The 27,549-nt window shown below is 37.2% G+C and overlaps 1 protein-coding gene across 7 annotated transcripts in view; it reads right to left on the minus strand.

Moving 5' to 3' along the window:
- LOC127523249 (alpha-tectorin-like) overlaps positions 1–27,549 on the minus strand; it is a 124,152-nt gene that overhangs the window by 74,149 nt on the left and 22,454 nt on the right. For 4 of the 7 annotated variants that reach the window (XM_051913749.1, XM_051913748.1, XM_051913747.1 and 1 more), the window contains exons 5-18: positions 23,029–23,436; positions 14,238–14,627; positions 14,084–14,155; positions 13,424–13,816; positions 12,910–13,311; positions 12,729–12,818; positions 10,994–11,374; positions 10,814–10,912; positions 6,669–7,079; positions 5,318–5,707; positions 4,483–4,554; positions 3,802–4,194; positions 3,273–3,671; positions 3,092–3,181 (exon numbers count right to left, since the gene is read on the minus strand). The exons of 1 other annotated variant lie outside the window; for it this stretch is intronic. In XM_051913749.1, the coding sequence (XP_051769709.1) occupies positions 3,092–3,181; positions 3,273–3,671; positions 3,802–4,194; positions 4,483–4,554; positions 5,318–5,707; positions 6,669–7,079; positions 10,814–10,912; positions 10,994–11,374; positions 12,729–12,818; positions 12,910–13,311; positions 13,424–13,816; positions 14,084–14,155; positions 14,238–14,627; positions 23,029–23,436 (3,990 nt within the window). The remainder of the gene's footprint in view (positions 1–3,091; positions 3,182–3,272; positions 3,672–3,801; positions 4,195–4,482; positions 4,555–5,317; positions 5,708–6,668; positions 7,080–10,813; positions 10,913–10,993; positions 11,375–12,728; positions 12,819–12,909; positions 13,312–13,423; positions 13,817–14,083; positions 14,156–14,237; positions 14,628–23,028; positions 23,437–27,549) is intronic. 2 more of the 7 variants (XM_051913753.1, XM_051913751.1) reach the window with 2 other exon arrangements.

The raw sequence follows: 27,549 nt of genomic DNA on the forward strand, positions 1-27,549 counted from the left end.
TAATTTGCTGTGCCCTGTTCGGGCTTTGGATGCTTACGTCCACAGAGCTGCCCTGTGGCGTAAGACGGATCAGTTGTTCGCCTGTTTCGGGGCCCCACGTAAGGGGCACCCCGCATCTAAGCAAACCTTGAGCAAGTGGGTAGTTGAGGCTATCTCACTTGCGTATGAGTCTGCCGGTCTTCCTTCTCCTCTTAAGGTCCGTGCTCACTCTACACGGAGTATGGCGGCCTCTTTGGCCCTGTTGTCTGGAGTGTCCCTCCAAGAAGTTTGTGATGTGGCGGGGTGGTCCTCGCCGCACACTTTTGTTAGGTTTTATAACCTAGATGTGGCCTCTACCCCGGGGTCAAGGGTGCTGGTGTCTTAGTGTGCGCTGAACAGTTTCACACAGACAGGCACTCGGTCTTATGGCGGCGTGGGTATCTCGTTCCCAAAGCGCTTGACGCAGCGCGAGTTCCCTTGAAAGGGAACGTCTCAGGTTACGTATATAACCATGGTTCCCTGAGAGGGAACGAGACGCTGCGTCCCGTTGCCATACTCCCTGCATGCCTGTATCGACTTACTTCGACTTTCAGAAGCTAACTCTGTTTGGTTCGGGTGTGCTTTATAGTTTCCTGGTCATGACGTCACCCGCCTATGACGTTCCGCCACGCCATTGGACAGATTTCACATGTGCTTCACGACGCATTCACGCAGAGGCGTTCCCAAAGCGCTTGACGCAGCGTCTCGTTCCCTCTCAGGGAACCATGGTTACATACCTAACCTGAGACGTTTTCTCGTCATCTCGACATAAAAGTTATTTTTACAGTGATTGAGTCTGAAACACACTGTACCCGGATTCTACTGTTGCTATAGTAACGAACACAACTTTCACGCGCATCTGATCGACGGATAAATCATGCTCTCTTATATCTTGTGGATGTTTCAGCAAAATGTTTACTTCACTTAATAATAAAGTTTACTTCACTTAATAATAAAGTTTACAATAAATAAATACATATAGGCTAATCAATCACTGTTCAATAAATGTACGCTAAACATTCTATTTGTGTAATTAACATGTTTAATGATCAACAGAGCATTCAACATCTCAAGCGCAGCTAGAGTATACCTTCAGAAAGATGCCAGATTATTCTATAATTCTATAAATTATTCGATTAAACCCACTTTATTTTCCTCATTCGTTTGAAATAAAATTATATTACATAATGTGTTTGTTATTTTTATTCGTCATGTAGGATAGGCTGTGATATCATTAAACTGTCTTCCTCCAGTTTCCATTAAAAAGAGGTGCAATACTCCAGATTTCCAAAAAACAAAACTTTAGTCCAGTTGATATAGGCTAAAACAATCTTGGGATGCTGTTTGAGAAGAGTGTTTATGTATGTGTGTTGTTTCCAACAAAGAAATGTAGAAAATAGGTTACACACTATCACTGAATTAAATGACATAGGCTATAAATCATATTTCTTATCAATATACATTGAGTGAGTAAAACGAACACTGAAACTGCGATGATTAAAATGGCGTCTTAAAGATACACAATAAGGTGCAAACAGAATACTATACAGTGACATCAAAATTAGTTTTAATAAGCAATAAGTTTAGTATCACACCGAACTATTGCGGTCGTGAAACTGTGGTGAGTCCTGCACTAGTCAGAACGATAACAGACACACTTTCAAGCAAAATAATTATATTCAAGCATTTAACAGTTAAGTTAATTACTTAACGCACACAATACTGCACAAAATAAAGCGATCACGAAGACTCTCTCTGTCCGAAACTCGTACAATCTGGGCCAATATGAACTAATACAGTAAAGTGGAAATTTACCGCACATCATCAGTCATATTTGGTAATATACTGACACCTGTTGGCACATTTGTGTAATTTACAGCAGAGATTAAGTCGTGATCACGACAAAACAACTTTTGTTATCTCGAGATCGCGAGAAAATTAAGTCGTGATCACGACAAAACAGCTTTTGTTATCTCGAGATCACGAGAAAATTAAGTCGTGATCACGACAAAACAACTTTTGTTATCTCGAGATCACGAGAAAATAAGTCGTGATCACGACAAAACAACTTTTGTTATCTCGAGATCACGAGAAAATAAGTCGTGATCACGACAAAACAAGATAGAAAAAAATAATAATCCATGGCCGTTTAAGGCTTCCGTATGTTCCTGGATATGCATTTGATTTATTGTTAAGATTGGCTTATTAACTTGCATCTATTGTTTGCTAATTAGTTTTTCTCAAACTGGAGTCTGTCTAGAATAGCCAGGGGGGTCCAAAAATCTCACCAAAAACCATAATAAGTGACATTGAGGCAAAGAACGTCAATACACTATAAAATTGTATGAATGTATAAAAAGCTATGAAATTACATTCTGATTCTTGTATTTTTTTATATATCTGTCTGTACTTTTAGTAATGTCCTGTCTCTGATGGTTGGGGCATGTGAACAGGGGTTATGAACTGAGTTTGAGAAACACTGGTGGTTTAGTTTTCACTATTAACAAAGTTTCAGTACTTCACTTGTTCTAAAAATGCATTCTACATGAGCTGTATTTATTCTTCCTAATGTGATTTTTGTTCATCTTTTCTGCAGACATTAATTTAGCTATGAATTTACTTAATGTGATTAAGAGGAATATTTCAAGAGATCATGGGTAACACTTTACAATAAGGTTCATTAATTAACATTAGTTAACTACATTAGTTAACATGAACTAATAATGAACTGCACTTATACAGCATTTATTAATCTTTGTTAATGTTAATTTCAACATTTACTTATACATTATTAAAATCTTGTTAACATTCATTAATGCACTGGGAATTAACACGAACAAACAATGAACAACTGTATTTTCATTAACTAATGTTAAAGATTAGTAAATACAGTAACAAATGTATTGCTCGTGGTTAGTTCATGTTAGTTAATACATTAACTAATGTTTAACTAATGAATCTTATTGTAAAGTGTTACCAGATCATGTTTAATAAAAAAATAAAAAATAAAAAAAAATACATGTCCAAAAAGATGCTCATGAGAGTTTATGAAGGAAGCAAGTCAATACTTTACCAGTGGTTGTGATTGGTGGAGTAATGGATTCTATGGATGGGATTGTCTCTGTTGTTGTAGACACTGATGAGATGGACTGACTTGAGGATTCTGGTATGAGGAACATTTTATATCAACATCAATCATTTTCAAACAAAATCCAAAATAGCAAATGACTAAATGCAAATGAGTAAATGTTCACCTGCACAGTAAGCTCCGCAAAATATTGGCTTGACAAACTCATAAACATAGTAATTTCCTGGACAGGCTTTGACTCTTATAGGGTGGGATTTGTAAGTACAGCAGCCATTCCATGATGAGACACAGACCTGACGGGTGACCACTCCATCTTCCAGCTGTGGGTGAGGGCCGTTGAGCCACAGTGGTTCACCAGTGCCACACATGCCTTGATTAACACATGATTCTGGCATCTGAGCATTTTCACTATTGTTGAACAGCCTGTACCAGCCATTCCACTCCACATTATAATCACATTGATAGTAGTAATAGTTATTATAGTAATAGTTGTCTGTGGATCTCCAAGGCTCATCCAGACTGGTATAGTTGTAGCAGGGATCGACACTTGGGGTGAAGAAAGGCACTATTAAGGAAAAAAAAAAAAAAAAAAGAGCATTATATATTGCAGATTAAATATATTCAAATTAATAATATGAATCTAAATCAATAAAATTCATGATAAGCATGTCAAATATAAAAAAGGATGAATGTACCTGCACAATATACAGGAGCTGGGATTGAAAGAGTCGGTCTGGTAAATTTGTAGACATAATAATTTCCAGGACAAGCTTTGACTTGGATTGGGTCGGATCTGTAGCGACTGCACTGATCATTACGGGAGCCGTAAATTTCACGAGTAACAACTCCATCTTCTAGCCGAGGATGAGTGTCACCAAGATACAGAGCACTATAACCTCCACATGACATGTAAGACACACACCATTCAGGCATCTGAGCACTTGATCCATTAATGAAGAGTCGATACCAGCCATCCCATTCTACACGAGTGTCATCATGATCAGATATGTATCCATACCAATACCAGTAATTGAGTGTGCTTCTCCAGTAGTTGTCGAGTATGTTGTAGTTATTGCATGGGTCATAATCTGTTAGTGAGAGATGATGAGATCAAAACAAACAAGTTATATTTCAATGAGGAACTTTATGAGTGTAAATCTGAACCAGTGAAACACTGTAATAATCATTCTTAATAATAGATTTTTAAACCATTCATACACAATGTAACTGTGTAATAGTGAAAAAGTTTATGCAAAAAAAATTAAATTTTTTATTGAAAAATAGTTGAAAAATAGATTGAAAAAAACAGATCATTTTTAATAACACTAATTTATATTATATATAACATTTGTTCATATATATTATTTACAACTTACTCAATGTGATGCTGGATCCAGTGAATATATCTGGACTTATAGTGGAAACTGCCTGTGAAATAGTGCTGACATCTAAAAAGAAGAAAATTCATATCATGAAAGAAATCATTTTTTAAAAAAGGTTTGAAATACTTAATGGGGTCAGGAACTGCATTGTTGTATTGTTTTATAATGTTTCATGGTGCACTTATAATGTTAGAATGATGTTTACATCAAAATTGGTCATAATACAGAAATAAAAGGCATTTTCCTACCCTGATTAGTAAGTTTGGCATTGACAAAAGTCACATGTGACCAAAACGTTTGCTCTTTTTTTTCAGTAAAAATCTTGTTTTTGTCTCGCATTTGATGTTTTTTCTTCTTTGGTGCAGTGTGCGGACTCTTTTGAAATGATTCACTATGAGTAATCCACTGTGAAATGTACCAAATACAAATAAATAATGTTCAACTTAGACATTTACATCTTGCTACCCCCAAAGCCATCTTTATCACTTGCTAGCTCTAGTAACCCAGCAGTAGTGTCTTTCTGTTACCTACTATATGGCATTCAGTGGGCGGGGCTAAACAGGCAGTGATGTTGAAACAGGCACTAATCTTCTTCTGCAGAGGCGGTGTTTAGCCACACTATTATGTAAAAAAATGGCACATTCCACGACCTGTCATTTTGGCAGATTGGCTTCAATATAAGCTGTTTTTAGACTAACAAAAAAAATTTGAGTTCTGGAACTTACAGGATGTTTGTATAGTACAATGACCTCTTATATGTCAAAAGATCAAGGGAATTTTGAAATTCTTAGTTCATGACCCCTTTAAATAAATGAGAAAAGCACAGTACCTGTACAGTATCCTGAACACCACCATGCTTGATTGACAAGTTCATAGACATAGTAATTGCCTGGACACGCTTTCACTCTGATGGGTTTTGACTTGTATTCACAGCAGCCTCCCCAATAAGACCCTCCACAGACCTCCCTGATCACCACTCCATCCTCTATCTGAGGGTGAGGATCACTGAGCCACAGATTGATTTCTGTGTTACAGCTGTATGAACTAACACAGGTCTCTGGCATCTGGATGTCCATTCCATAGTAGAAAAGCCGGTACCAGCCATTCCAGGAGAAAGAGTCATCACAAATGGAATCTCCACTTTCATTGTTGGCTCTCCAGGGACGATCCAGAGACTCATAGTTGTAGCAGGGTTCACTGCTGATGCTTTGGAAAGCAACTGTCATGGAGTTTGGAAAAATACTATTAAAAAATAGTATATATATATATATATATATATTATATCCTAAAGAGTATAAGAGTATTATATCCTTATACCTATTATGATGGTTAATTTCATTATGTTGAGAATTATATTCTAGCCAGTAGTGTATTTTCAGGCTCAAAATGGGGCAAGTCTACATTAGCTGACCTTAACAGCCTGCCCTGGGTCACCGTGATTTTGCCAAGACATGTTCCTGAATCAACATATTTTGCTGATCCTGGAACAACATTCTTGTCTGAAAATTTAGTCATAACCCTATTCCTACCCCTAAACCTATCCCTACCCATAATTTATCCCTAAAATCAGAGGGAAATGATAGGTGAATAACACTGACATAGAAGCACCTAACCCTGGTTGTAAGCCTAAACTTGACATAAACTCTAAACTTTTCCCTCAAATCTGATTGGTTGATTGTAATGTTGTTCCAGGATCAACAATGATGTTGATCCAGGAACATGTTGTACTTGGTAAAATCACGTTCACCGTCTGGAGAATGGGGCACAGCAACAATTGGGGATACAAATGACCGAAGCTGTGCAAATAAGATTTTTTCTGACAAAGACTTGACTGCAAATAGGCAGAAGAGGGCTGTGAAGTAATATTACAATGTGCATTCATATACATTATACATATTAATATTTTCATGAATGGCTTAAAGTGTGATTTGAGGAATTGTGCAACAAAGAGATCTAGGTGAGTGCTATTGATCTGTATGGCGAGCCAACATAACCTACTGTACAGAATGGATAATGAACTGCACACCAATGATTATAACTAGTTAAAACATGCTTATTTTCATAAAATAAAAGGTGTATGTTAAATCAATGTTATCTAATTAATAGTGCATTTACTCTTTATAGTGACATTAAAAAAAAAATCATAACAAATATCCCAAAGAAAAGGGTTAAAGTTGTACCTGCACAGTACATAGGCCCTGGAGCTGATATGATGGGTTTGACAAATTCATAGACGTAATAATCTCCTGGACAGGCTTTGACTTGGATAGGCGTTGAACTGTAGGCTCCACACTGATTGGAATACCCCCACCACCACCATGTATTAGTTCCCACGACTTCACGGGTCACCACTCCATCCTCAAGTGTTGGATGAGAACCGTTGAGATACAGTCCAGTTTGACCACCACATCCCACATTACTCACACACCACTCAGACATCTGGGCACTTTCTCCATTCAAATACAGTCGATACCAGCCACTCCATTCAACAAGAGTGTCATCATATCCATAGTACTGACTTTGCCGAATGTCTCTCCAATATTCATCAAGAGTATGATAATCATAGCATGGATCAGAGCTGGAAGTTGGTTCTGAGTGAATAAAGAAAAAAAGAAAAGAAAAAAAAAAACCTCATTCGCCCACTGAGGTGGCAAAAACAAGAGTACAGGTAAACATCTAACATCTGTGTCTGTATGAAAGAGAAGATATTGGGATGGTAAACTGAGAATGGATTAGATAAACTGACTAAACCTACAACAAGTGCATCCTTTATATCCTTCTATCACTATTTTAAAAAGAGTTGTCATCTAGATCTCACTTGAGTGATTTCTAGCAACTGTATTTATATTTGTTTTCACCAAATAGAAATGACAATGTTACACTTTGTTTTGGAACTTTGATGATAAATGTGAGATTTAAATATTTAAGTAAAATTTTTCCATTAAAAAAAAAAAAAAACATTATTTTATCCTTATTTGTAAAGGACAAATTAGGCTTTGTAAAATCATATGATTTCATGCTTTTTCTTATCCAGATCACAAAGTACTCTACCTTCAGTGTATTCCCTCAGTACCAAATGTATATATTTTTATTTCCAATATATTTGTCATTTAGGAAATTTCCTATTATCCTTTTTACATCTACTATCATTTCTCTCTCTTGTTGGTTTTCAAGTTTTTCTGTTCCTGCTCTGACCAGCAGGTGAAGTCTGGTGTTACTGTTCTGCTGTCAATCATGGATCATCCCAGCTGTTCTTCCGCCCATTTCACCTGTTCATCATTACCATGGGTAATGGTGAACATTTTTCCCCCATATTTTTCCCGATGTAGTCCGTCAGCTCCAGTCCACTACAATTTTGAGTGGTTTGCCCCGTATATAATTAATTTCCCGTGTTCCGCTCCGCACAGTTGAGCGCACGAGCTTTTCAAAGGTTCTCCTTTTCCCGTGAGTGCCACACCGTCCGTGGTCATAAAAATTTGGCTGCACGCGAACACTGTTCAGGGAGTCAAAGCTACTCCACAGTCTAGTAAAAGTTTCTTGCTTGCGACGACTGAAAACACATGAGAAACATCATGAGACAAGAGAGACACGGACATTGCAGTAGGCACTGAACATTGAACGGTGCATGCATTTAATCGCTTTGATGCTGTGCCTGAACGCCGTTTATCCCTTCACAGTGGCGTAAAGCGGGCGGGCACGCAGGTCTATTAAATTGTTCTTATTATTATCGTGCTACTTTTATTATTAAATGAATATTGTAATTAATTTGCCCCACAATATCATAGCGCATCACCGCATAACTCGCGCGCTGCGAGGACAATAAAAGATTAGTTAGTTAGCTTACTCCTCATTTAAAAAACAATTTGTTTAACACGAAATACTTCTCATTCATGAAAAATACAAAAAAAAATTTCTCACTATGGGCCACAAGAGAATTATTAAGAAAATAAATTAGATTCATCTTGCATAAGAGAATATGCGCCGTTAATGCAGCGACAGATGTCAAAAGCTCGGCCAGGCTTTACTTCATTTTCTGTAGTGAATAATTGACTGGCGTTTGAGATTTCTTCACCCGCATAACTCTCACGCGAAGTTTGCACATTATTTGTGTGATATCTACTAGCTCGCTTTCATGGTTAAAAAAATTAAATATTTTCAATATTGCAACGTGGCATTTTTCTTTATCACCAGTTGCTCGCAAAATGATGGACACTGATTCACATATCACAAATGAAAGAAAATAACTTGACTCCACCAGATACCATCATCCTTGCAGCTCTACCGGGCTCCCTCATCCCACAAGCTCCGTCTTGGTCAGACGTCACTCTGTCTGCGCCACGGACTTCCAAGCCATCCACTGCACTCCATCTCTCCATCCGTTTGGCTCCATCTGGCTCCGCATTGGTCTTCAGTCCCACCGGCTCCACCTTAGTCTTCTGGCACCCTGGCTCCACCTCGGACCCTTCAGGACCATCTGTGTCGCCCAGTCCCATCCAATATTCCGTCTGCGCATAAGGGTCCATCTCCATTGTCTTCATCTCCGTCATTCCTCCATAGACTCAGCCGTGAGCTTTCATCCTAGCTGTGCTCTGGTTCCCTGCCTGGACACTCCTGCTCCTCCCACCCTCCACATGGACTGTTCTACCTGCCCCTGTCTGGTTACATCCCTCTCCAGCTCCACGTCCTACTGTAACGATTATGTTCAGTTTTGGTTTTGTTTCCACTGTGTTCTGTTCCTGTTTGCCTGTGTTTCGGTTGCTAGTTTGTCTCCATGGTTTTTGATCGTCATGCAAGTGTTTCTGGTAACATTAATTATCCCTGTGTATTTAAATCCTCTGTTCATTCAGTTTCATTGTCCGGTATGTTTACTTCAGAGTAGTTGCTAGTTAATAAAGGAAAATTAATCCCAAATGTATTGGCATAGACAGCAATTTAAAAACCACATTCAAGGTCCAGAAAGTTACTAAAGACAATGTTAAAACAGTCGATGTCACTGCAGCAGTTCAACCTTAATTTTATTAAGCAACAAAAATACTTTTTGTGTGCAAAAACAAAATGAAAATAATGACTTTATTCAACAATATCTTCTCTTTTGTGTCATTCTCCTACGCTGTTTACTGTACGTTCAGCGCTTCCAGGTTCTACATCAGAACGCCGGCTTAGTATTGGCCCACGTTCTTCATGAGAGCAGCATGATGCATGCATGTGATGCTGATGCAGGAGCCGGCCAATAATGAGTCAGCATTCTGACGTAGAACCTGAAAGCTCTGGGATTTCATCAAACATATCTTAATTTGTGTTCCGAAGATGAACGAAGGTCTTACAGTCTAGCAGTCCCTAAATTTGCTAATATCGAACGTCCAACTTCAAGCCAACTTTATGCCAGTATTTCACTGGATCACGCTTAGCGTGAAACTATGAGCATTATGTTCATATTCTGAGTCCATCTGCTTGCCTGTAGCCTATATAGTATAACCTACATCGCCAATAAGGTATGAATTTGGTCTTTAGTCCATTAATCTACATTAAGCATTTACATATGTACCAAGTGGAATCCTGGAGTAGGACGTATGAGGGGAAACCCTGGTACTGCAGCACAGCAGCATGATAAAAAGTTAAGGAAACTAAACAACTGAGAGAAGTCTTCCTCAGACATAATGTCTGATCTGTACATCAGCATCGGGGGAATAACGTTATAATCTCGTTCGCAGTAGAGAAAGCTGCTTACATTGAATTAAATGTAATCACAGCTTTTGTCCTAATCAGATTTTCTGCATATATACTGGCCCTGACTAACAGCTGATGGAGATCATGCATCAGCACTCTACTGCTATTCCTGCAGTTCCCGGATGTGAAATGTTGAATATTCTTTCGAATTTGAACCACTGAATTTGTGGAAGCGAATTTGTAAAGCGAAATAAAATGGACCGAAAATTGCCTGTTGAATATTATAGATTGTATTTTTAAACAGACTTTTTGGAAGTGAAATTTGAAAGGTGAATATGGATTATTGAATTTTTAAAAATGAAAATGTGTTTGGTATATAAAGGGGTCTGCAAAAGAACTTCTGCAACTATAGATTTGACACATCTAAAATTATTTAGCATCACAAACAAAACATGGATCTGATTTGCTCGTGCAAAAAAGAAAAAAAGAAAAGAAAAAAAGAAAGAACGAAAGAAAAAAGGGGATTGCAAAATCATATAGACCTATTTAGTGTTTGTTTCTGTAAATTATTCAAATGCATCACAAACACATAACATGGATCTGATTTGCTCATGCAAAACAATAATCCTCCAGATTGTAACACAATACATTATATTACCAGTCGTTGTGTCCATGGTTGTAGTTTCTGTTGTTGTAGTTTCAGCTGTGGTTGTCTCTGGCATGACAGTAGTAGTGGTAGTGTTTATGTGGCTTGAATCTGAAATAAATTATAAATATTACCAAAAAAAAAAAAAAAAAACATATCTTACATAAACAAAGAGCACATGTATATATTTACCTGCACAGTATGCCAAACTGCAGGCAGTTGGGCTCACAAACTCATAGACATAATAATCTCCTGGACAGGCTTTGACTTTAATGGGATTGGACTGGAAATGGCAGCAGTTATTGCTCCAGTGACCGCAGACATCTCGAGTGACCACTCCATCCTCAACTGTTGGATGTCCTCCATTCAGCCACAGTGGGGCGTGAGTGCCACAACTATACTCATCAACACATGTGTCTGGCATCTGAACACTCTGATCCTGAATGAAGAGACGGTACCAGCCGTTCCAGCTGACCCAAGTGTCACACATTATCTGAGAGGAATATTGATTGTTGGTGGCTCTCCATGGATCATCCAGAACATTGTAGTTGTAGCAGGGGTCAACAGGGGGAGCTGTTGTCATGGAAAATTACAAATATACATTTTGCTAAACATACATATTTATTAATATACAATTAATAAATAAATGTTGTTTTATGTATATTTTTTTGTAGTGGTTATGAAATAGTTATCTCCAGAACGCTCTTTACTTAAGTTCCCTGTTTCATTTGTGTTATAAGTTCAAAGCTGAAGACAATTTCTCTTGAACTTTCAGAACATCTCTTATTTACCTGACAAAACAAGAGATAAAAAACAGCCGAACCTCCCTTTGCAATTGAGCACAAAGATTTCAAGTAAATTGACGTCAAGTCAATGCTTTCAAAACACACTTTGCAACTTATTTTAAAAATAAATAAATAAATAAATAAATAATAAAATAAAATGTTTTAAGTGGTGATCCAACCGTAGACTGATTGAAAATTAGATTTTGTTTGTTCTTTCAACTTTAAAACATCTTTAAGAACTGAAACTCTCTCCCCAGTCAAAAACTAAACATAAATTGTAACTAATCTGCAAAAATGTCTTGGGTAACACTTTATTTTAGGGTCTTTTAACTAGTTGCTTATTAGCGTGCAGAATATTGGCTGTTTATTAGTATTTATTAAGCACATGTTAATGCCTTATTCTACATTCTTACTCCTACCCAATAGCTAAACTTAACAACTACCTTACTAACTATTAATAAGCAGTAAATTAGGGGTTTATTGAGGGAAAAGTCGTAGTTAATAGTGAATATGTGTTCCCTATACTAAAGTGTTACCATATCTGGTTCCTGGATCACTGCTTTTGATTTCATTTCATGGCTTATTACACTTACATGTATTGCTTGCTAATTAGTTCATTTTGCACCTTTTTCATGTATTTTTTCAAACTGGAAATAGAATAGCCAGGGGGGTCCAAAATCTCAACAAAAACCATAGTAAGTAATACTGAGACAAAGAACAACAATGCACTATACAATTGAATGAATGTATAAAAGGCCATCAAATTACAGTCTGATTCTTTTATATTTTTTGCATGTACATGCATTAATTTGCTGTTTTTCTGATGGTTGGGGCATGTGAACAGGGGTTATGAACTGAGTTTGAGTAACACTGGTGGTTTAGTTTTCACTATTCACAAAACTTCAGAACTTCACTTTGCCTAAAATGCATTCTATGTTTACAATTTAATATATAGAATTTGAATTGCTTAATCATTTGTGAACTGTATTACTTCTTCCTAATATGTTTTTTACTTAACTTTTCTGCAGAAATTATTATTAATTATTTACTTAATGTGATAAACAGGAGATCATGTTTAATTAAAATACATGTCCAAAAAGTTGCTCATGAGAATTTATGAAGGAAGCAAGACAATACTTTACCAGTGGTTGTGATTGGTGTAGTAATGGATTCTATGGATGGGATTGTCTCTGTTGTTGTAGACGCTGATGGTATGGACTGGTTTGTGGATTCTGGTATTAGGAACATTTTATATCAACTTCAATAATTTTCAAACAAAATCCAAATTAGCAAATGACTAAATGTAAATGAGTAAATGTTCACCTGCACAGTAAGCTCCGCAAAATATTGGCTTGACAAACTCATAAACATAGTAATTTCCTGGACAGGCTTTGACTCTTATAGGGTGCGATTTGTAAGTACAGCAGCCATTCCATGATGAGACACAGACCTGACGGGTGACCACTCCATCTTCCAGCTGTGGGTGAGATCCGTTGAGCCACAGTGGTTCACCAGTGCCACACATGCCTTGATTAACACATGATTCTGGCATCTGAGCATTTTCACTATTGTTGAACAGCCTGTACCAGCCATTCCACTCCACATTATAATCACACATGCCATAGTAGTAATAGTTATTATAGTAATAGTTGTCTGTGGATCTCCAAGGCTCATCCAGACTGGTATAGTTGTAGCAGGGGTCGACACTTGGGGTGAAGAAAGGCACTTTTAAGAAAAAAATAGAACGAGAACATTATATGTTGCATAGATAATAATATGAATAGAAACCAACACAATTTATGATCAGCATGTCAAATATAAATGAGAATGAATGTACCTGTACAATATACAGGAGCTGGGATTGAAAGAGTCGGCCTGGTAAATTTGTAAACATAATAATTTCCAGGACAAGCTTTGACTTGGATTGGGTCGGATCTGTAGCGACTGCACTGATCATCACGGGAGCCGTAAATTTCACGAGTAACAACTCCATCTTCTAGCCGAGGATGAGAGTCACCAAGCCACAGAGAACTAACACCTCCACATGACATGTAATTAAAACACCATTCAGGCATCTGAGCACTTGATCCATTAATGAAGAGTTGATACCAGCCATCCCATTCTACACGAGTGTCATCATGATCAGATATGTATCCATACCAATACCAGTAATTGAGTGTGCTTCTCCAGTGGTTGTCGAGTATGTTGTAGTTATTGCACGGGTCATAATCTGTTAGTGAGAGATGATGAGATCAAAACAAACAAGTTATATTTCAATGAGGAACTTCATAAGTGTAAATCTGAACCAGTCAAACACTGTAACAATCAAGAGATTCTTAAACCATTCATACACATTTCAACTGTGTAATAGTGAAAATAGTTATGCATAAAAGCTGCCATTTAAACTGTAATGCAAATCTATAATTGGAAAAAAAATAGATCATTTTTAATAACACTCAAATATTCGTTGATACTGTATACATTATTTACAACTTACTCAATGTGATGCTGGATCCAGTGAATATATCTGGACTTGTAGTGGAAACCACCGGTGAAATAGTGCTGACATCTAAAAAGAAGGAAATTCATGTCATGACAGAAATCATTTTAAAAAGTTTGTAATACTTGAATAAATGAGAAAAGCACAGTACCTGTGCAGTATCCTGAACACCACCATGCTTGATTCACAAGTTCATAGACATAGTAATTGCCTGGACACGCTTTCACTCTGATGGGTCTTGACTTGTATTCACAGCAGCCTCCCCAATAAGTCCCTCCACAGAGCTCCCTGATCACCACTCCATCCTCTATCTGAGGGTGAGGATCACTGAGCCACAGATTGATGTATGCGTTACAGCTGTATGAAGTAACACAGGTCTCTGGCATCCGGATGTCCATTCCATAGTAGAAAAGCCGGTACCAGCCATTCCAGGAGAAAATATTATCACAAATGTAATCTCCACTTTCATTGTTGGCTCTCCAGGGACGATCCAGAGACTCATAGTTGTAGCAGGGATCACTGCTGATGTTTTGAAAAGCAACTGTAATGGAGTTTGGAAAAATACTATTAAGAAAAAAAAAATATATATATATATATTTTTATTTTTTTTTTATTATTATTATTTAGAGTTTTGAAGTTATATTAACAAACACAAAGGTATAAAAACAGTAACCAACATAAGACAACAAAGACATACATTTACACAAAATACAGGGAGAGAAAAAACAACAACAACAACAAAAACATCTGGATTGCCTCAGTCAGCAAATATATACAAAATAATTATTGAGAATATAAATATAATTGACAATATTCACAGTTGTTTTGTAAATCAGTTATATCACCATAGGGGACGAATATAAGACTTATTCGAGTTAAAAATAAATAAATAAATAGAAGGAGAGGATGTTAAACTTCCAAAAGTCTCAAGAGAGGTCCCCATGTGGCTTCAAATCTTTTTTGGAGGCCAAGCTCACCAAAACGTAACTGTTCCATTTGGATGATATAAAGCATCTCATTTAACCATCGCTGAAAACAAGGAGCTTGTGAAGTTTTCCAATTGAAGAGTATTACCTTTTTGGCTGCAATTAAGCTTTCCATTAGAGCATGCTGATGAGTATGAGGGATAGTGTCCTTTACATCAGAATAACCAAAAATAGCCAGATTGTGGTCAGGTTGAATGTTAAAGGGTTAGTTCACCCAAAAATGAAAATAATGTCATTTATTACTCACCCTCATGCCGTTCCACACCCGTAAGACCTTCGTTCATCTTTGGAACACAAATTAAGATATTTTTGTTGAAATCCGATGGCTCAGTGAGGCCTCCATAGCAAGCAATGACATTTCCTCTCTCAAGATCCATTAATGTACTAAAAACATATTTAAATCAGTTCATGTGAGTACAGTGGTTCAATATTAATATTATAAAGCAACGAGAATATTTTTGGTGCGCCAAAAAACAAAATAACGACTTATACTGATGGCTGATTTCAGAAGCTTCAGAGCGTTATGAATCAGCGTATCAAATCATGATTCGGATCGCGTGTCAAACCGCCAAACTGCTGAAATCATGTGACTTTCGCGCTCCGAACCGCTGATTCGACAGCTTCATGAAGCAGTGTTTTGAAATCGGCCATCACTATATAAGTTGTTATTTCGTTTTTTTGGCACACCAAAAATATTCTCGTCGCTTTATAATATTAATATTGAACCACTGTACTCACATGAACTGATTTAAATATGTTTTTAATACATTAATGGATCTTGAGAGAGGAAATGTCATTGCTGGCTATGGAGGCCTCACTGAGCCATCGGATTTCAACAAAAATATATTAATTTGTGTTCTGAAGATTAACAAAGGTCTTACGGGTGTGGAACGGCATGAGGGTGAGTAATAAATGACAGAATTTTCATTTTTGTGTGAACAAACCTTTAATTCTGTATGCGCTTGAAAACAGTTAAAAAATGTTAGACCAAAAATCATACAAAATAGGGCAAAACCAAAATAAATGTGCCAATGTCCCCTCTGCCATCCTGCACCTATCACACTGAGAAGAAATGGAGGAAAATATTTTGTTCAATCTAGTTTTGGAGTAATGAATGCGATGCATAACTTTGAACTGGATTAATTTATATCTTGAATTTACAGAACAGCTCTTTATTCTCGACAGGCCTTCTTCCCAGATCTCATTAGACACGTCGTCGTTCACTTCAGTAGACCAGGCTATTTTAAGGTGTTCGGTGCATATGTCTAGTTTCAGGATTAGAAGATAAAAGTTCATGAATAATGTGGTTTTCAGGTTTATTTATAAACTGTGGAATATTTTTCTTTACATAATTTCTAATTTGCAAATATTGGAAGAAGTGAGACTGTGGGAGTGCAAATGTATTTTTAAGTTGCAAAAAGGATGCAAATTGATCTTCTATATAGAGATCTCCAATACAGCATAAACCTTTTTTCCTCCATCCTGAAAAAGCTCCATCAATCCGAGAAGGCTCAAACGAAGGATTGCATGATATTGGTGTATTGATTGAGACTTTTGGTAGTTTATACATTTTTTTGATCTGATTCAAAATCTTCAGAGAATTTTTCAACACAAAATTACTTCTTCCTAATTTACAGATCGATTTACACTCTGTAAAAAGTAAAGTTGGGAGAGAAGACTCTGGCACTGACATAGCCTCTGCACAAACCCATAGAGGAGAAGTCTCAGGTAGCATATCATCCAGAATACCCCTTTGCCAGAAAGTAAGAGCCCTTGCATTTGTTGCCCAATAACAACGCTTAAAATTGGGAAGGCCAGGGCCTCCACAATCAGTAGGTTTTTGCAAGTGGGCTTTTGCTATGCGAGGTGTTTTATAGTTCCATACAAATGAAAGAATAACTGAATCAAGCTGCTTAAAAAAGGTTGCAGTCAAATAAATAGGGAGATTTTGAAAAAGATATAGAAACTTAGGAAGAGTAACCATCTTTATCACATTCACATGGCCAATTAGTGATAAAGGGAGAAGTTTCCAGCTTTCAATGCTTAATTTAAGTTTATTAATCATGTCTAAAAAATTTAATTTAAACAAATGTTTAGGGTTCTTTGGAATTTTCAGACCAAGATATGTAAAGTGATCCTCCACTATTTTAAATGGTATACTTAAGTTATTCGTTAGGGGCATAAATTCACTTTTACTCCAATTTATTGAGTATCCTGACAGTTTACTAAAAGTGTCAATGTAATCTAAAATTTTAGGGACAGAAACCACAGGATCTGTGACATACAGTAAAAGATCATCTGTATGTAAACTTATCAGACTTTCAGCATTGCCCAATGAAATACCATGGATATGTGGATGGGTTTTAATTCCCACAGCTAATGACACGAGTGCAATGTTGAAAAGTAGAGGTGATAAAGGATCACCTTATCGTACAACCCGGTTCAGTTCAAAAGAGCTGGATCTAATACCATTGGTCAAAACAAATGAGGTTGGACAGAAGTAAACAATTTTGACCCAGCTGATAAAATTGTTGCCAAACCCAAACTGTTTCAATACCTCAAACATATATGGCCACTCAATCTGATCAAAGGCTTTTTGGGCGTCTAGTGAAATAATGGCTGCAGAAATGTTGGCTAACTGACGGTCTGCATATAAAATATTAAGAAATAGGCGGACATTACAGAATTAAAACCTTACTGGAATAAACCCAGTTTGGTCAGGATGGATAATCGTTGAGATGTGTTGTGCTAATCTGGAAGCCAATATTTTAGTCAATACTTTTTGATCAAAATTTAAGAGGGCAATGTGTCTATAATTGGCTGGATCGGTCTCAGGTTTTCCTTCTTTCTGAACTACACATATATTTGCATCATATAAAGAATCAGGAAGTTTCTTCCTTTGAATTGCGTCTTGTAGCATTCTTAGCAAATAAGGGGCCAGCCTCTTACTAAAAGCTTTAAAAAATTCACAACCAAACCCATCCGGGCCTGCAGCTTTCCCAGATGGAAAAGCATGAATTGCCTTTAATAAATCTTCAATTGAGAGTTCAGATTCTAGGTCAGACCTAGAGGATTCACTAAGTTTTGGAAGACTTAATTTAGAAAAAAATAATCATAATCATAAATCATAATTATGGTCTGAATCTGTAATTTTAAAAGTATATAATTCAGAATAAAATTTCCTGAAACATTCATTTATCTCATTATTATTAAAATGCCTGTTTTTGATTTCTTAGCTTGCCTTCTTAGCTTGTTCTCCTCTCAATTGCCTTGCAAGCAACCTTCCAGGTTTATCCCCTAACTCAAAATTCTTCTGCTTGAGTTTGAGGAGAAGGTTACTTATTTGGCCATTCAGGATATAATTGTACTCATACTTTAATTTTAAGATTTTATTATAATCAAACTTTGAGAGTGACACTCTATATGCTTGCTCGAGTACTGGCAATGTTTCCTCTATTTTCCGAAGCCTACCATTCAAAGCCCGTTTTTTGGATGACTCAAATGATATGATATGGCCTTGCATTACGACTTTAAAAGTATCCCACAAAACTGAATCTGAAACCTCTCATTGTCGTTAGTTGCAAAAATCTCATCCATTTTTCCAGTTAAATATGAAATTATACGTTTTGGCAAAACACTTTCAAGTTGTAGCGTAACTGGTCTATGATCAGATATTAATATATTATGATATTTAGTATTACTAATATTGGAAACCAATTCAGATGTTACCAAAAAGTAGTCAATTCTAGTGCATGATTTGTGAACATGAGAATAAAAGGAATAATCTCTATCTGTCGGATGCTGAAGCCACCAAATGTCAACCATATTTCTAGATTTGATTAAGTTGTTAAGTGTTTGTATGGAGGTAATTGTAGGTGGTGGTTTTGACGATACTCTATCCATATAAGGATCTAAGTAACAGTTGAAATCACCGCCTACTATTACAAACCCGATTCCAAAAAAGTTGGGACACTGTACAAATTGTGAATAAAAAAGGAATGCAATAATTTACAAATCTCATAAACTTATATTTTATTCACAACAGAATATAGATAACATATCAAATGTTGAAAGTGAGACATTTTGAAATGTCATGCCAAATATTGGCTCATTTTGGATTTCATGAGAGCTACACATTCCAAAAAAGTTGGGACAGGTAGCAATAAGAGGCCGGAAAAGTTAAATGTACATATAAGGAACAGCTGGAGGACCAATTTGCAACTTATTAGGTCAATTGGCAACATGATTGGGTATAAAAAGAGCCTCTCAGAGTGGCAGTGTCTCTCAGAAGTCAAGATGGGCAGAGGATCACCAATTCCCCCAATGCTGCGGCGAAAAATAGTGGAGCAATATCAGAAAGGAGTTTCTCAGAGAAAAATTGCAAAGAGTTTGAAGTTATCATCATCTACAGTGCATAATATCATCCAAAGATTCAGAGAATCTGGAACAATCTCTGTGCGTAAGGGTCAAGGCCGGAAAACCATACTGGATGCCCGTGATCTTCGGGCCCTTAGACGGCACTGCATCACATACAGGAATGCTACTGTAATGGAAATCACAACATGGGCTCAGGAATACTTCCAGAAAACATTGTCGGTGAACACAATCCACCGTGCCATTCGCTGTTGCCGGCTAAAACTCTATAGGTCAAACAAGAAGCCATATCTAAACATGATCCAGAAGCGCAGGCGTTTTCTCTGGGCCAAGGCTCATTTAAAATGGACTGTGGCAAAGTGGAAAACTGTTCTGTGGTCAGACGAATCAAAATTTGAAGTTCTTTTTGGAAAACTGGGACGCCATGTCATCCGGACTAAAGAGGACAAGGACAACCCAAGTTGTTATCAGCGCTCAGTTCAGAAGCCTGCATCTCTGATGGTATGGGGTTGCATGAGTGCGTGTGGCATGTGCAGCTTACACATCTGGAAAGGCACCATCAATGCTGAAAGGTATATCCAAGTTCTAGAACAACATATGCTCCCATCCAGACGTCGTCTCTTTCAGGGAAGACCTTGCATTTTCCAACATGACAACGCCAGACCACATACTGCATCAATTACAACATCATGGCTGCGTAGAAGAAGGATCCGGGTACTGAATGGCCAGCCTGCAGTCCAGATCTTTCACCCATAGAAAACATTTGGCGCATCATAAAGAGGAAGATGCGACAAAGAAGACCTAAGACAGTTGAGCAACTAGAAGCCTGTATTAGACAAGAATGGGACAACATTCCTATTCCTAAACTTGAGCAACTTGTCTCCTCAGTCCCCAGACGTTTGCAGACTGTTATAAAAAGAAAAGGGGATGCCACACAGTGGTAAACATGGCCTTGTCCTTTTTTGAGATGTGTTGATGCCATGAAATTTAAAATCAACTTATTTTTCCCTTAAAATGATACATTTTCTCAGTTTAAACATTTGATATGTCATCTATGTTGTATTCTGAATAAAATATTGAAATTTGAAACTTCCACATCATTGCATTCCTTTTTTATTCACAATTTGTACAGTGTCCCAACTTTTTTGGAATCGGGTTTGTACATTTGAGGAGTTTGCATCAGGAATTATACTAAAGATTTTGCTAAAAAATTCAGAGTCATCAAAATTGGGGCCATATATATTGAGCAAAGTTATTGAGAGAGAATTAATATACCCAGATACCATTATATATCTACCCTGAGGATCAGTAACCATGGATGAAAGTCGAAAAAGAACATTCTTACGAAAAAGAATAGCTACACCTCTAGCTTTGACATTGAATGGGGCCTGGTAAACCTGAGATATCCAGTTGGTCCTGAGTCTGCACTGATGAGTTACACTAAGGTGGGTTTCCTGGAGAAATGTTATATCAGCCTTGAGTGATTTCAAATGTGCAAATACTCTACTTCTTTTAATTACATGGCCTAGTCCTCTTACATTCCAAGAAGCCAATGTGATAGCTTCTCCCTTAATATTAGTCATCAAACTCTACAACAATTAAAGATTGGGACATTGAGATGAGGCAGTCCAGAAAAGGGGAAAAGAAAAAAAAAACACGCAAGTCAAAGACATGTAGAACTCTTTAGAACTTAGAACAAAATCGACCCACTCCCTCTCACATCTGGCTTCCCCGAAATGAAGCACTTTGTCCCCTATTCGACCCGAGAACACTACTCGCATGTAAGCAGTAAGAGGATCCATCACCAGTCACTTTGATCGCGGCGATCCCGCTCGACTCCACTTCACTTCCAAGTTACAGACATTTCAAATTCTAGAACTATTAACAGTAGCGTCGTCCATAAAGATACAGTCTGTAAACACTCTTAATGAAAACAAAAACTATAGCGTATCAACAGGCAGTATAAAGTATTTTAAGAGTGATACCAGTGTTGCGCATATGTCTCTACTCCTGCCTCAGCCTGGTCTCCACAGGCTGAGTCAAGTCACCTTTATATATATAAAGCTTTTTACAATGCAGATTGTGTCAAAGCAGCTTTACAGTGATAACTGGTATATAATTTTGGCTGCACAGCAGCTCTTAAAGAAAATGCTGTCAATGTAGGCAGATGCAAAGCACTGTTGAATATCAAATGTCAAATGTCAAGTGAAGTCGAAGGATTAATTCCTTTTCTTGAAAGAAATGCACTCGCGCAATAATGATGTGAGCACGGTCAATGACCAGCGGTCCTTGAAAATGAGTCTCCCCCAGTAGTTTTGGAATCAACGCTGCAACAAACTCGGTCGGTCTCCTTTTCTCCTCTCCCTCGGGGATACCAATTATTTTTATATTGTTGCGTCACGATCGCCCTTCCAAGTCGTTGACCTTCGCAAGAGCTTTATTGGTCTTCTGCAAATCAGAGCCGCTTCGAGAGAGCATAAACGGGCCTCGTGGTCCCATGTTTGACATTCAACAGTCTCCACTCTCTCCGCAAATTCCAATACCGATGTCTGTAGAGATCTAAAGTCTTCCTCGAACTTGTCAAATCTTTCATTTATGGTTGCAAGAATCTTGTTTGATATCTTTTCCCACATCAACGGTGTATCATCGTCAGGTAAAGCTTGACTATCGGCGGGTTTAGCTTCGTCACAACTAGCCAACAGCTGAGGGCCAGAACTTTTCGAGAGGTAATTGAGAGATACAGACTAAGTAGAAGTTCACAACACACGTATATGAAATAAAAATAAAGACAGCGTCTAATTTCACTAATTTCACTAATTAAACTTGGCAAGGAGGAGCTCGATGAAACACATCTACTCCATGCGCACCTCAGCAGCGTCCCCCCACCTATTATGATGGTTAATAACATAATTTTGAGCAATTATATTCTAACCAGTAGAATACTTTCAGGCTCAAAATGGGGCAACACCTGGTGCGGGGCTACATATACCAAAAACTATGCAAATAAGTATTTTCTGACAAAGACTTTACTGCAAATATAAAGAGGACTGTTAAGTAAGATTACAATGTGAGGTAACACTTTAGAATAGGGAACGTGTATTCACTATTAACTACGAATTTTCCTTCAATAAACTCCTAATTTACTGCTTATTGATAGTAAGTAAGGTAGCTGTTAAGTTTAGGTATTGGGTAGAATGTAGAATAAGGTCATGCAGAATAAGGCATTAATATGTGCTTAGTAATTACTAATAAACAGCCAATATTCTAGTAATATGCATGCTAATAAGCAACAAGTTAAAAGACCCTAAAATAAAGTGTTACCCAATGTGATCATATACATATTACTTATTGAACAAATGGCCTAAAGTGCAATTTGAGGAACAAAGAGATCTAGGTGAGTGCAATTAATCTGTAATGGGGAGCCAACATAACCTACTTTATAGAATGGATAATGAGCTGCACATCACATGCTTATTTTCATAAAACAAAAGATGAATGTTAAATTATCTAATAGATAGTGCATTTACTCTTTATAGTGAAATAAAAAAGTGAATATCCCAAAGAAAAGGGTTAAAATTGTACCTGCACAGTACATAGGCCCTGGAGCTGATATGATGGGTTTGACAAATTCATAGACGTAATAATCTCCTGGACAGGCTTTGACTTGGATGGGCATTGAACTGTAGGCTCCACACTGATTGGAATACCACCACCACGAATGAGTTCCTAGGACTTCACGAGTGACCACTCCATCCTCAAGTGTTGGATGAGAACCGTTGAGATACAGTCCAGTTTGACCACCACATACAGCATAGCTCACACACCACTCAGACATCTGGGCACTTTCTCCATTCAAATACAGCCGATACCAGCCACTCCATTCAACAAGGCTGTCATCATATCCATAGTAGTTATATTGCCGTATGTCTCTCCAATATTCATCAAGAGTGTGATAATCATAGCATGGATCAGAGCTGGAAGTTGTAGGTTCTGAGAGAATAAAGAAAAAAGACAGTCCACTCATTCATGAATAGGTGGCAAAAACAAGAGTACTGGTAAACCTCTAACATCTGTGTCAAGATATTGGGATGGTAAACTAAGGATTAGATAAACTGACTAAACATACAACAACTGTACCCTTTATACCCCTCTATCACTATTTTAAAAAGAGTTGCCATCTACATCTTACTTGAATGATTTCTAGGAACTGTATTTATTTTTGTTTTCACCAAATAGAAATGACAACGTTATTGTCAGGATCCTGCCCTGACAATCTTGTCTGTTTTGTCTTCGTTTAATGTTTGTATTGGTCATGTACTCCTCTCATCCCGCCCCTTGTTTAGTTCTTAAAGGGTTAGTTCACCCAAAAATTAAAATTCTGTCATTTATTACTCACGCTCATGCCGTTCCAGACCTTTAAGACCTTTGTTAATCTTCGGAACGCAAATTGAGATATTTTTGTTTAAATCGATGGCTCCGTGAGGCTTGCATAGGGAGCAATGACATTTCCTCTCTCAAGATCCATAAAGGTACTAAAAACATATTTAAATCAGTTCATGTGAGTACAGTGGTTCAATATTAATATTATAAAGTGACGAGAATATTTTTGGTGCGCCAAAAAAAAAACAAAATAATGAATTATTTAGTGATGGCCGATTTCAAAACACTGCTTCAGGAAGATTCGGAGCATAATGAATCAGCGTGTATTTTGTAGCGATGATCAAATGAAGCCCCATGAAGCACTGAGGCTTTCTCATTGTTTCAGCAAAAGATTCTAAGCTTCGAAGTGTCAAAAACAGCGCTATCTGGTGTTTAGTAAAAAATAAAGCAGCCAAAACCTTGTGAAAGAAGCTTCGTCGGACGAAGCAGCCACCACACAGTTTCATGTTACGTGCTCAAATAAAAGCCTAGTAGTGAATTTATCTCCGTGATAAATGAATGTACCCATTAAACTGTGGCATTTAATGTCAGTATGGATATCAATATGATGTAGCCTAACAGAAGAATAAACAAATGAATTGCATATGGCAAATATTTTATTTTCCTAAAATAATTTCTATTCTTGATATTACTTGTATGACTGGGCATTTAAATTGTAATTGAATAAGTCTGAATGAAAACCTATTTGTAAAGTAAGATCTGGGGGTTCGAACATTCCGATATGCAAAGTGAATTGTGCACGTGATTGGACAGAATGTGAGGCTTCGTTTGTCATTGGTCACGTGATTTATCAACACAAGCCTCGAATCGAGGCTTCATCTGGCACGCCTATTTATGCTCGGCACAAACTCCGAAGACTCAGTTCAAATGTAACATCACTAGTATTTTGTTCTTACTTTTGTGCATTGTAGTCCAGTTCATTTTTTATTTTGATTTAGAACTTAATTTCTACTTAATATTTTCTCCTTTATCTCATAATATTCCCTGTAAAGTAGCAGGGTGAATGTGATTTCACCAAGTACAACATGTTCCTGGATCAACATCTTGGTTGATCCTGGAACAACATTCCAGTCAACCAAATTACCATTTATGTCAAGTTTAGGCTTACAGCCAGGGTTAGGTGCTTCCACAACAGTGTTATTCACCTATCATTTCCCTCTGATTTTTGGGGATAAGTTATGGGTAGGGTTAGGTTTCGGGGTTGGGAAAAGGTTAGGACTAAATTTTCAGATAGGAATGTTATAATATGTTGATCCAGGAACATGTCTTACTTGGCAAAATCATGGTGACCAAAGTAGCAGTCCTGGTTTTATTCTTTACTATCCAAGTTTCTTATTTCTAGGACTTTAGCTCTTTTGTTTATACCTCTTTTGTTTATACTTTTTTTCCCCCCACTGACTTTAGTTATAGTGACTTAGTTTCTTTACTTTTTGTTTCTCTAGTCATTGTTCTTATTAGTGTATTTTTGGTTCTCTTAATTGTTGTTATATCTTGTTTGTCTTTTCTTGTGTCTCGTCTGTTTCTTGTGTTTGTTCCTGCCCTGCATCCTGAGTTTCTGGCCACTGACTCCCACTGCCTGGCAGCAAGACTGGTACAGCTGTCAAACTCTCAGGGGTCAGGCCTCTGGTTCGGTAAGCCTCCACCTGGCAGCAAGACTGGTACAGCTGTCAAACTCTCAGGGGTCAGGCCTCTGGTTCGGTAAGCCTCCACCTGGCAGCAAGACTGGTGCTACATCTGAGATCTACATCAAGCTACGGGTTCCTTGTGTCCCTGCCTATTCTTCCCTCTGGTGCTGCCTCTCCTGTACTCAAGTCTGTTGCCAACTTGGACTGTCTCACTGGTCATCCTTCCTGCCTGTCATTGTGTCGTCTGCCCTGCCTTACTGTTTTGAACTGTTTCACACCTCACTTTCTTTGCTATCTTGTTAATAAATACCACTTAAATGCTCAGTTGCTTCTAGGTCCTATCTCTTGCAGAACAATGACAGATATACTTAGTTTTGGAACTTTGATAAATGTAAGGTCTGCCCTCGTAATCTTTAATCAAAAACATTAACCTGCCCTTCCCCTCAAAATGACTCATCGTCTCTTCCTGTTACATGCTAAAGCGCGAGGGCGGAGCTATCTGGACCTGCCAGCAGATTCAGTGACCTAAGGCGTAATCCTGTCGCTGGGGCTGATGCCAGTCATTTGGGTGTACAGTACCCTCAGACATTGAAAGGAACGTAATGGAGGACACGCTCAGTCAGTCAGGCTGCGTGTCCACTGGAGCAGAGCAAGCGACCAGAGCGTTCTCTACTGTGACACTCGGATAGATGTCATAGTAGAGAAGAAAAGATAATCGCAACTTCCGTTTCATGCCAACTTTAAGAAATTATTTTCCTATTGAAACAAAGGGAACAGCATTCAAGAGATAATTAAAGTGTGTGATGCTGCACTGTATAGACAATTCAAAATAAAAATTTAAATAATCCTCAAGTACTGTTGTGGGTCATTTTGACCCGTTTTGATTTTTGATTTGTTGGAAACATCAGTTAATATATTAGCTGTTATTTTGTGAGTTTTTCACATTTAGGGTCATGAACATACAAAGTTTCAACACTGATGTGTGACATATACACACAATTTTGGTTACGTTCATGATGACCCACATATTTTAATGTTCTAAGGCAACTATACAGACCCAAAACAATAACATTTATTAGTTATATTTTGTTATTTTAGTTTTTACTACCCTATGAAGCTAAAAAAGGAGCTTTTCCTCACTTATTTCAATACAATAAAATATTTTATATTCATATATTTATATTATAATAAAATATCTGAAATACTATCTAACCTACATTGTTTTTCTTGAAATGTTGTGACTTTTTTTTTTTTTTTTTGTCATTTAGGGTCATGAACATGCATGCAAAGTTTCGTCGTGCTGAATCGCTGTGTTGTGAAATGTGCATACAGAAATTTTATATCTTACTGTTCGTGGGTCAATTTGACCCATATAGACAGCCATTCAAAAACAACTACAGACCCAAAATACAAAACACTTCTGTGATGTATGTCACTGCTCTTCAACTCTAGTCCTGAAGTGCCAGTGTCTTGCGGAGTTTAACAACTTTTTATTTTCAAAGTTTGTGAAAATATGAAGTTGTTTTTCCTGCTAATTGCCTGTCCCACTTTTTGAGCATAGATGAAATATTCTTTTGAATGACTTTTCCAACTTAAATTGTTAAAAATATTGAATACTTCAGAGCACAGACTTAAGTTTGGTATCTTTTTAAAGGGAACACTTCACAGATTATTGCAGAAGTATAAAAAAAAAAAAAAAAGTTGTTTATAGAAATTTATAGAAGTTTGCTTATGTATATTTAAAATATACAAATATACAAATATATATACATATATATTTATATTTTATATAAAATATATATTTTACAAAACATGTTCAACTCTAAAACTTCAAGAAATTCAAAGCTAAATATCTGAACAAGTTCTGTGCCAAATTTTAGGTTGATATCTCAAAAAAAGAACTTTCAGTCAGATTTTTTGTGTGCAGTACCACACTTTTCCACTAGATCCAGACTCCACCGGTGACCATATAAGGACTCTTCGATCTTCGATGGTTTGTGTGATCTGAACCATATTTTTCCATACTTTTCAAAATATT

The sequence above is a fragment of the Ctenopharyngodon idella genome, chromosome 12, assembly GCF_019924925.1.
Source record: "Ctenopharyngodon idella isolate HZGC_01 chromosome 12, HZGC01, whole genome shotgun sequence".
NCBI lineage: Eukaryota > Metazoa > Chordata > Actinopteri > Cypriniformes > Xenocyprididae > Ctenopharyngodon > Ctenopharyngodon idella.